Source organism: Helobdella robusta (assembly GCF_000326865.2).
Source record: "Helobdella robusta unplaced genomic scaffold HELROscaffold_94, whole genome shotgun sequence".
Lineage (NCBI taxonomy): Eukaryota > Metazoa > Annelida > Clitellata > Rhynchobdellida > Glossiphoniidae > Helobdella > Helobdella robusta.
Genome location: NW_008705537.1, coordinates 151,141 through 163,294, shown reverse-complemented (window position 1 = coordinate 163,294; position 12,154 = coordinate 151,141). Strand labels below are relative to the sequence as shown.

Genomic DNA, 12,154 nt, shown 5'->3' with positions numbered 1-12,154 from the left:
TTGACAATTGAGGCAGGCGTATCGAGCGGTCCGGCCAATATTAGTGCCAACCGTTTTCTCGTAGAGGGTTCGAGCGCGAGCCGAGCAAGTGCAATTAGCTTGAAATTTATTCGAATCCAAGTTGAAATTTGTCGAAATTAATTGAAAGGAGTCGAAATGTGAATTATTTTCAAACATTCATTAATAGATTGAACGACAGTATTGACGAAGGTCAGGAATCGAACACAACACCAACAACTGTACAAATTTAAATCGATAAATTAATTAATTAAGCCGAATAATGAATTAGTTTCGGCAATTAAATGACGAATTAGGCCGAATAGTTAATAGACTTCGGCATTTTAACGGTTAAACGATAGTTAGCAATTAAAAGGTTAAAAAGATTACTCTCTCTCTTTTGCGTTAGCAAAAGAGATTTCAACGACAAACACACACAGCGTATATGAATACGCGTGCAAACCACGCATCATACACATTGCATATGATAGGCGGGGATCTCTTTGTATTCGAACCCAGTAATTGAAATAGCAAGACCAGGCGCCTTTAACCATTGAGCCAATTATTAGTTAGCAATTAATATTATATTGCACGATAGGAATTGAGCCTACTGCAGCTGGTCACCCACAACTATCAACGATAATCTAAGTAAACGAATTCGGTTTCGATTTCGATTGTTAATTTAAATTGAACGGCCTTACAAATATTTCCGCTCCGGGTCTCAATACCATACCACAATGAATTATCCACTATGAATTTTACTCCACGATGAATTCCCCCCCTCCCGAGGAATTTTTCCCACAATGAATTTTCTAGGATGAATTTTTTGTAAATCGAATAAAGCTACTAATACAATACAGAAGGTACCCAACTATTGTCATATTTTATGATTTGTCGAGGAGTTCGAAGTCTGGCTTTAATTCTGATTGACCAGGATGAAAATATTTTACAATTTATATTTTTTAATTAAAAATAAAACTTTATTCATACTTAAAATATTTATTTATTATGCTTTTAATGCCATTTTTAATATAAACATATAATAGAACTGTCGTTTTATCGATGAAACTTTCCACGCAACTGTTAACTTTAAATATTTTTTCTCTCATTGTTTTGAATAGATGACTTTTCCAGCTCTTAATTTATTATATCAAACTTTTTAACATTTAAACAATTTTTGTAATATCAAATTTTTTGAAATTTTATTCATCATGAAAGAAATTTTTGTCCCTATATCTTTCAAATTATCATTTGCATTATAAATCAGCTTTTTAAAACAATTATTCAAGTTTGATATTTTTTGTATTTAAAAATTCTCATTATACAGCAGTCAAATTTTTCGGTGAATTAAGATAGAAATCTAAAACTTTGACGATGCTGCCTGCCTTCGAGTCATGTACTGAACAAGCATGTCTGCAGTGGAGACCTCAAGCTACATCGAGATTGACCGAGCAAAAGAAAAAATGGAGACCTTGTCAATATCTATAATATAATTTATTCCATATCGTCCGGGTCCTATCCTGACCTCTTTTTTTCAAACAAATGGTTGAGTCCGAAAGATAAATTAAGATTAGAAAATACCAAGGTCGACAGGTCTTAAGCAAAGTTTTCCAATTAAACCATGGTTCCCAACCTACTCTTTCGGGAAGCCATAAGGAGCTTTAGGTAGTGCCAAGTCAACCCTTTTATAGAAAAGATTTTCATTAACGAAATAATTTCATTCAGTCAGCAAAAATGTAATGACGATTTGAAATTAAATTATCGGCTTTGAGTGTTGGTGCAGTTTAAATAATATCGTTACAAAAAGCAACTTGGATTCAAACCATTGAATTATGTTGTTCAGAATCTTTAATTTTGTTCTGTTATAACAAAAGTTATATAATTCCATGATTCAAATTTTAAATTTTTTCTTTGGCTCTCTGCAGCTCATCTACCAAGCTTTCAATGGGCGACTGTACAATTTCAACCTCTAGTCTATCATTCATCATTTTCATTTTCAAACCACTCGTTCTATCTTCGTGTTTATTCTATTCTTAATGTCATTTATTTGTTAACATTTTTCATCCATTTTTTATTCAGCTATATAATTTTGTTCAGTTCACAACGAATGCTAGTAACATCTTCACATACGTCTGTATCAATAGAATGACTAGACTACAATTTCACCTGGCGCTTGGTTTAACCATATTTAAACTTACCTGCGCTAGCATACTTTCATATGGTGGTTCATGCTTTATTTAAAGCACTACTATTTGTTTGTGCCGGTGTATTCATTCACAACCACATACATAGACAAGTACAAATCGCCCGTCACTCCTTAAAGGATAACATAGTCGTAACATAGTTGATGTCATCTGTTTTATGGTTCTATCTATGGGTTATATATACCTCTCCAGTTTCAGCCAGGACCATGGCTTCAAGCACCAGGGTACGGTTAGGGTTGTTACATCACTAGAAATGAATTAAATTCACTTTTAAAACTTTGACAAATGCGCCGAGTTTAAAAACCCATAAATGGTTATAGTTATAATAATTTAATAAATAAAATGAATAAATAATATTGAATAAAATAAAAATTAAACATAAACTCCCAAAAAGCTTCTCATAATTTGCACTAAATGATCATGTAATATATAATTAAATAGTGAATTATTGATATTATAATATTATATAATAATAAAGTTTAAACTTTACATTTTAAATTTAACAAAAATACAAATATATTGAATTATATTATTATAAATAAATTATTCATAGTTCAATTTAATAGTAAAATAGTAAAAGAAATTGAGTATAAGAATTAATTTTTATTGAATTCTCAAAAAAATGTCCAGGCAGCTTGTTAGGGATTTTTTAAAGTTGAACACAATTTACGATGCGAAAGTGTTCGTTTGTGATGTCTACAAGCTTAAATTCTGGGAAAGTATGTTGATCATTCAATCATTCATTAATTCATCCATTCATTCATTCATTAATTCTTTCATCCATCCATTCATTAACATTAATGTAATCATTTATCATTCACTCATTAGTTTATTAATCATTGATCATTCATTCATTTGTTCATTCATTCACTCATTTGTTTTTTCATCCTTATGTTCATGAATTGCTGACTGATTCATCCATATAATTATTATCATGACCACATCTTATCTTATTTGGTTTTATTTAATTATTAATTCTAATTAATTTTATTAAAGAAAATTATTAAATTTGACTAAATGAATTATTAAACCATTTATTAAACAGTCTATTAGCTAATTAATTTTATTAACAGTTAAATTTATCAATTAATTAGTTTTTAAACATGTGCTCGCTAAAAGTTAAAAGTTTAATTATTATATTTAATAATTAATAATGATATTAAATATGTACAATATTATTTTTAAAAATATTTACTATTATAAATTGATTTTGAAATAAAATAATATTTGTTTTCAATTAGTTGTATTAATTAGTTGATTATGAATATAATTATTTTCCCAAAAAAGATTTATATATCCTAAATGAAGCTCCAATATTTTGCATCGAGTTGGTCGGTGTCATCAGTAAACTCAATAAAACAGAGAAGATAATTAATTTTTCAAGTAAATAATGTCGAATAATTATTCATAATAATAAATTATAATATCAGAATTAATATTTTTGTGAAATCCAGAATAAAATATAAATGTTATATATTTAAAAAAAAATTATTTCAAGCTATTAAATTTTAAATTCTTCGTGCGTTTAAATTTATTATTTAGGAATAATTAATTTAGTTTTTATATTATGTATTTATAATTACATTACCATAATTAGTTATAATTAAAATTTATTATTTTTAAAACAATTTTCGTTTAAAGTTGATGACGGCACGGCCAGTGTAAGCTGCTGCTACTTTAGGTTGAAATATAAGAGGGTATCCATGAAACCACACCAATGGACCAGTCATAATTTTATAATTTAATATTCATAATTTCATAATTTTATATTCATAATTTCATATTTAACATTAATAATTTTATAATTATTATTCATAATTTTATAATTCAAATTCCTAACATACATACACACATACAAACAAACAAACATATGCACATACATACATACATACACACACACACACATATATACATACACACACACATATACATACACACATACATACGTACAAACACATAGCCACACACATTCATACACACACACGTACATACACACACATACATACAAACATACACACACACATACATACATACACACGGATATATATATATTATTAATTTTTAGGAACATTTCAAATGACTCGAGACCTGTATAGGCTATCCCAGCTTGGCAGAAACTCTAAAATTGGTAATCTCCCACTAGAGATTGGATCTCTGGTTAAAGTTCGAGGTAGAGTTAGAGATAGTCGGGTGTACATGGATAGGCCTACTCATAGGGAGGTTGTCTGTGATCGCATTGGTTAGTGGGTTTGTATGCGTCTTTTGGGGTTTTGTTGGTTTTTCGTTTGTTTTGTTTGTTTGTTTGTTTGATTGTTAACAACAATCAACCGACTAATCAATCAACCAAAATACCAACCTACCAACCAACATACCGACCAACCAATCAATCAACCAACCAATCTCTCAGAGATCCTGGAAAATAGGATGATGGAGATATCATCAAAGCTGGAGAGGTTAGAGCTGCACACAAGATACTATCAACTGAGCTTTCCATGGTTCCAATACACTACTCCTACTCAAATGAAGGTTTTCGTTTCGATTATGATATTTATGGTTTTCTATTTCGTTTTGGATTATGATATCTATGGTTTTCTATTTCGTTTTGATATCAGTATCATAATGGTCACAGTATCATTCTCCTTCAACCAATCAATCAATCATCCAATCAACCATCCATCCAACCAACTAATCAGTAAACTTATTACCCAACTTAACCAATTGACGATGGTGATACTGATGATGACACGACGACGATGATGATAGTGACGATGGTGATGATAATGATAGCGTAGTAGTAATAGCAGCAGCAGCAGTAGTAGTAGTAGTTATAGTAATAGTAGTAGCAGTAATGGCAAATGTTGTAGTAGTAGTAGTAGTAGAAGTAGCAGCAAGTGCAGCTTGTAGTAGCTGTAGTAGTAGTAGCAGTAGTATTAGTAGTAGTAGTAATAGTAGCAGTATTAGTAGTAGTTGTAGTTGTTATAGTAATAGTAGTAGTAGAAGTAGCAGTAAGTGCAGCTTGTAGTAGTAGTAGTGGTTGTAGTAGCAGTTGTAGTAATAATAATAGTAATAATAGTTATTTTTATATTAGGAAAATTCCTACCTTGACCTAGCAATGGCCCTATTAAGGAAGAAAAACGTATCATCGTACAATAGAAACTTATTGGCGAAGATGTGTCCAGATTTCAACGATTATGTTCGTGTGTGTGTGCGTGCGTGTGTGTGCACTGTACATGTATTATGTGTGTATGCATTTGTAGGTATGTATGCACGTCTGTGTGTGTGTGTGTGTGTGTGTTCGTGTTCATTTGTATGTGTGTCTGTATGTGCATGCTGATTGGTATGCTTTTTGTGTGTTATCTTAGTCATAATAATAATAATAATAATGATAATAATAAAATAATAAATAATAAAATAAATAGTAATAATAATTTCCACTCAAAGACAGTTGATAAAGTCATTGGAGAGCTGGTAGACACGGGTTTCTCGTTCAAAGATCATATGGACGTCCAAAAATTTCACGTTGTTATTATTTATTATTATTATTGTTATTATTATTGTTATTATTATTGTTTTTTTTGTTATTATTTTTACTGTTATTATTATTATTATTATTGTTGTTGCTGTTGCTATCCGACAGGTGGTTGAGAAGAGCAGAAAGTTGCAAGAGTCTATCAAAACCTACCTGCTGCGACACGCTGATAATTATGAAGGTGATTATTATTATTATTATTATTATCATTATTTTTTAATTATTATTATTATTTAATTATTATTATTATTTAATTATTATTATTATTATTATAAGCATAAAAAGGATTGAGAGAGTAATAAAAATCATTTCCTTTATTATATAAACAGATATCTAACATACATACATACATACATACATGCATGCATGCATACATACATACATACATGCATACAAACATACATACATACATAAATTCATACATACACACACACACACACACACGTAACAAGGCGTCCGATTAGCAATGATATTCCGCCACATTCGTGAGGAGCTCCAGTTTTCGGCCCTATCGATCAAAGCCTTGAGACACTGCCTCGCCTACATGGTAAGCAGGGATGAACTTATAACCGTCGACAATAAAAACGATTTGTATATGTGTATCGGTTAACCGAATCGGTTTTTTATCGTAATGTCGACAATAAAAACGATTTGTATATGTGTACCGGTTAACCGAACCGGTTTTTTTCGTAATGTCGTGGTTGCTATTTAGTTGTCGCTTTTCGCGGACCGGTTCTTCAGTTCGGTACATTGAATTATATAATCGCAATAATATTAATATATTTAATCGCAATAATAATAATAATGTACTAATAGTTATATAGTTCCATGGTTCGGTACTATTCTGCTTGCTGTTGGATAACGCTTAACTGGACCGTTTATTTTTTGTAGTTATTATTTCGAAATCTTTGGTTGATTGGATGGAGTCTCTATTGGGTTCATTGTTAATATTATTGCAATCATTATTCGTATGTTGTCCGTTAATTTTACAGGTTTTAGAGGCAATTATTATTATTTAATTATGTTTATTGTTCAAATTTGTGTCGTTATTATTCCCAAAAGTTATTGTTACAATAAATGTCCGCTTTTTCTGGTTCTATTTTGTCCCATTGGTCGGTGTAGTTTATTTAAAATCAAAACCTAAGCTAAAATTATGTAATTGGACCTGAAATTATGAAACTGAAACTATTTTTCATTCAAGTGGAAAAGTTTTGAGAATTGAAAAACATTTTTAAATTCTCGAGAAATAAATATCAAAAGAAAAAAGGTAATGTTTGGAAATTAAATGGAATTGCCCTTTCATAAACACCAGCCGAGATTGTCCTCCCCGACCCATGTGCACCTGTCAATACATTTTTCAATGCAATAAATACTTTTCCTTTATTTTCAATCAGTGGTGTATAAGAGTCCCAAGCGGAGAAGATTTTTCCAAAACCGCAAACACCCGCGAAAAGGCAACCTAAATAAGCTCTTGAGGAGGGATATTTATGCATAATGCATGTATGTCGGAGGTGGTCCAACTTTTTGCTGGGAGGACTGCATTTGGAACTATCCGTTCATTCATTCATTCATTCAATTTTTCATTCACATACAACCTTGTCTTTATTGTCTCCTAAATTGTCTTTATTGTCTCCTAAATTGTCTTTATTGTCTCCTAAATTGTCTTTATTGTCTCCTAAATTGTCTTTATTGTCTCCTAAATTGTCACGGTAAAAATCTGCCGACAAAACCAACGTAATAGAATTTCAGCTCTGCTATCAGCAACCAACCGCTGAAATGATATTCGAATGTTTCCCAACAACTGGCACAATCCACAGTTTTAATTCTAAACAAATTTCTATATAGCAAAATAGTTGCTTCAATTTAAATTAATGTCCATGATTATGAAACGTATTAAAGTTAATGAATTTATTTTTAATTTGTATTTAAATAAAAAAATATGAATTCGTAAACACAAAAATTTAACTAAAAAGCTCAATGACATTAATGACAGTATCGTTTTCAACAAGTTATGTTTATAAGAAGGAGTGCTGACGACATTCTACTTGTATAAATTCTCATGTATGAACTTAGGTAGATGAGATTTGAGTTAGTTGAACAAAGGCAATTAAAGTTTAGAAAAAAAATATTTGACAATAGGTGGGTAACTTTGTATCGTCTCCTTTTTATGTTTATGGGTTGTTTTTGTTTTGTGCGTACACGCACGCAATACGCATACAATAAAAAAAACATGATACAAGCAAATACGAACATACCTTTCATGATTGTTGCTTTTTCAATTAAATAACCTTATAATTATATATGCACATCTATATATATATATATGGATGTGTATATATATATATCTTAAACCTTGTAACAACATGATGTTGTTCTTACCGATTGGTCGCGACACCTTAATTTGAGTTTCTTGGTTACAATAATTGAGTTGTGTTATCTCATGCCTTATTCGACAGGCTACTGAGAGACGAAACGTACGTCTGGCCCATGGCGGGTAACAGACTGTTGTTGACGCAACATTTCAAAAATTCAACACTACTTTCAACATTGTTCAACTTTTTTATATTTCTTTATAGTTTAATTGTTTCACAGAAATAAGACATTTTATTGTTTTTTAAAAAATTAAAATTTTTAAAAATCGCGTTTTATATTGTTTATAGTTATTAAATTTATTTTATTGGTTTTCTGTTTTAATTAAATAATTTATATAAATTAATAATTACTTGTTCCTTTATATCAAATATCATACATACCTTATATATAATGCACTGAAGATGAGTTATTTATAACTCGAAATAGCTATTTGCAAATTTATTTAATAAAAATTTTTTAAAAAACAATAAAATGTCTAATTTCTCTGAAATTAATAAATTAAAAAGAAATATAAAAAAGTTGAACAATGTTGAAAGTAGTGTTGAATTTTTGAAATGTTGAGATATATATATACATATATATATATATATATATATACATTGTATATATATGCTAGCTCAGATTTTAGAGCATCAGGTTTTTTTGGCTGTACATGACTGGATTGAAATGCAAAGTGAATACTCTCTTTCTTTCTCTCTCTCTCTCTCTTTCTTTTTCTCTCTCTCTCTTTCTTTCTTTCTCTCTCTCTTTCTTTCTCTCTCTTTCTATATATATATATATATATATATATGTGTGTGTGTGTGTGTGTGTGTGTGTGTGTGTGTGTGTGTGTGTGTGATGAACTTGGATAATTCTATTGTTGCTTTATCAATTAAATAACCTTAATTATATTCAGCAATTTATTTTCAACAAATTGAGCAATTCCCTGAAAATTCGAAAATTCTAGTAAGTAAACTTTAAATTTAAATCTATTCAAGACATATACATTCTTATTCGGTCTCCGCATATTCAACTTCATTCATACCAGCATTCAAATATAAAACAAACACTTTTACAAACAAACATACAAACCTACAATGCAAACAAAATTATACATATAGGGAGAGAAAACCCCAACCAGAGAAGATTTTTCTAAACCGCCTGCATCCGCACTGCTCAACATCCTGCCGTCTTAATCTTACGTTTAAAGTTAGAAGATAGCAAAACCGGAGAGCAATTTATTTACAATATAATTATAATCAGAAGATTTTAATAAATTTCTAATTTAATAATTGAAATAACATCGGCTAGGACAACGAGCTCCACTCTACAATGTAACAACATTCTCAAAAAGTTTGCCTGCTGCATTTCAAGATGTCTGTAACGTTCGTGATGGCGGCAACAGTTGATTGGATGTTAATCACCCCATGCTAGCAGCATGGTAGCTGCCTAATAACAATGAACAGTTCATAGATTTCAAATGACGGACTCGCGTGAAATTGACAATCGTGTCATCAGCAATTTATATATCTGGTACCTCCTTATGATTCACAAATATTTGTTAAAACGCCGAATCATTTCATTCGAAATACTTGTTCAACATATCAGTCGTTTTCCAACCGTGCTTGTCAATTGATATGTAAGTACTGGCTCAGAAGTCAGCTGCATATCATCATTTTTATTAACCTATCCATGACACAGCCTCGCTTAACTCTTCCCAGTTTTTCAAAAAAATATATTCTTTTACTTTTTTGTTTTTGTTCAGTAGCATCTAGTCAATGAATGATTGAATTATAAGCAGTTCAGTTTTATTTGAAAGACACCTTTCGACCGACGAAGCCTGCGTTGTCGTCTGGTGTACATTGTCACAGAAGGCCTTCGCGCTCCCATGCGTTCTACAAAATCCTTCGATTACTGAATCAAATGCAGTCTTCTACGTCTTCTTCAATATCAACTGTCACAAAAAACAAGTGCCAGTGCCAACAATTTCATCATCATTATCATCATTTTCTTTCTTTTTTTCAACCATTAAATCTTCAGTAATATTTTTAGCAATAAAATTTCCATGAATTCAAAGATTCAATAGATTTGCTAGATGACAAACTTGAAAATGAATCTGTATCATCTTCAGGCAGGCTACAAAAATTTTCATCCTTAATTTTGAATTTCTACCCCTCATCCCTCTTAGTCACCAAAACTTTAAAAAAAATTTACCTACAACTTTTTCAACAGAAAAGCGATGAGATATAAAATAATATTTCAAATTAGAAAAAATATAACAAAAAGGCCGTAAGTAAATGTAAATAAGTAAGTATGTATATGTGTGTGTATGTATGTGTGTGTATGTATGCTTGTATGTATGTATGTATGTATGTATGTATGATGTATGTATGTATGTGTGTGTGTGTGTGTGTGTGTGTGTGTGTGTGTGTGTGTATGTATGTATGTATGCATTTGCATGTATATCGAATGTATGTACACACGTATGCATTTGCATTTATATGCTGTATATATATTGTTTTTTTGTATGCATGTACGTATGTATGTATTGTATGTATGTGCGTGTGTATGTATGCATGTATGTATGTATGCATGTATGTATGTATGCATGTATGTATGTATGTGTGCTCCGATAAACATTTGCGGCCGCTATAAAGGCAATCAAAGCGCCGTTAAGTTATAGAATTCGTCCAAAGCATGAGGTTGGTTGGTTTGTTTATTTGTTTGTTTGTTTGTATGTATATATATATATATATATATATATATATATTTTTTTTGTTTGTATTGTAGGTTTGTATGTTTGTAAGTGTGTGTTTCTTTTTCATTTGTATGTTGGTATTATCGTATGTTCGTCAATGTCTTCATATTTTGTTTGTTTGTCAGTTTGTATGCATATATTTATTTTGTTTGTATTGTAGGTTTGTATGTAGGTTTGTAAGTGTGTGTTTGTTTTACATTTGAATTACTAAGATTGTTGTATGTTTGTGTGTATAACTTTTGTTTACAAATTGTTTGCTGTGAAAATTGATCTGATTAACTTACATATTTTTCTGTATAAAATTTTTACTTCATGTTTATTTACATTGAATCTTCTTTAATGGAATTTTTCCTTGTTATTTAATTTAAGACATAATTAAATAACCCAATACAACATAAATAACATGAACACTGAATCATTTATAACTAAAACGAACACACACACACACACACATTGAAAAACACAAATACACTCACACACATACAGGCTGAAAAAACATTTACGCACACACACACACACGCACACACACTGAGACATAAATACACACAAAACAGAGAGTAAAAAAGAGAGAAAGAGAGAGAGAGAGAGACACTTACACATAATAAAGTCTGGTGCACCCAGTCACTATATTATTAATTAAAAGTAAACACAATATGCTTTGCTGGTATGCTGAAATGCGTGTGTATGTACGTGTGTATGTATGTATGTATGTGTGTATATGGGTGTGTGTTTGTATGTATATGTGCATGTATGTATATGTGTGTGTATGTATGTGTGTATGTATGTGTGTATGTGTATTTATCGTTTTTTAGATTTTTTATATTCTTATATGTTATTCTGTAATTGGACTTAAATCTTCGTGGTCTTTGAGTTTCAAATAGGCAGTATTCGAGCCATACTCTCGCGTAATAACAGCTCGAGACTTGGCACTTCTACCGACTGAGCTAACTCGGTGATCCAAAAACATATATACATATATGCATGCATACATACATACATACATACATACATACATACATACATACATACATACATACATACATACATACATACATACATACATACATACATATATGCATACATACATACATACATACAAACAAGCAAACATAAAAACACACAAGCATACATACATACAAACAAACATCCAAACATACATACAAACAAATACACATTGGAGCGAACAAGGGAATCTTTCACGGTTGCCTGGCTTGATACAACTTTCTTTTGTATTCATGTGGGAGTCGTTGATTAATCGGGTTGAAGGAGTGGTGGAGAGGAGAATGAATGAATGAATAAATGAATGAATGAACG

General features: G+C 30.6%; 1 protein-coding gene across 1 annotated transcript; it reads left to right on the top strand.

Moving 5' to 3' along the window:
- Positions 1 to 4,277: 4,277 nt before the first annotated feature.
- Positions 4,278 to 6,340, top strand: HELRODRAFT_182853 (hypothetical protein; the record flags this gene model as incomplete). Its single annotated transcript, XM_009033578.1, has 6 exons — positions 4,278 to 4,440; positions 4,609 to 4,727; positions 5,290 to 5,394; positions 5,643 to 5,720; positions 5,839 to 5,911; positions 6,183 to 6,340. 6 exons carry the CDS (start codon positions 4,278 to 4,280, stop codon positions 6,338 to 6,340), a joined length of 696 nt encoding a protein of 231 aa, XP_009031826.1.
- Positions 6,341 to 12,154: the final 5,814 nt, after the last annotated feature.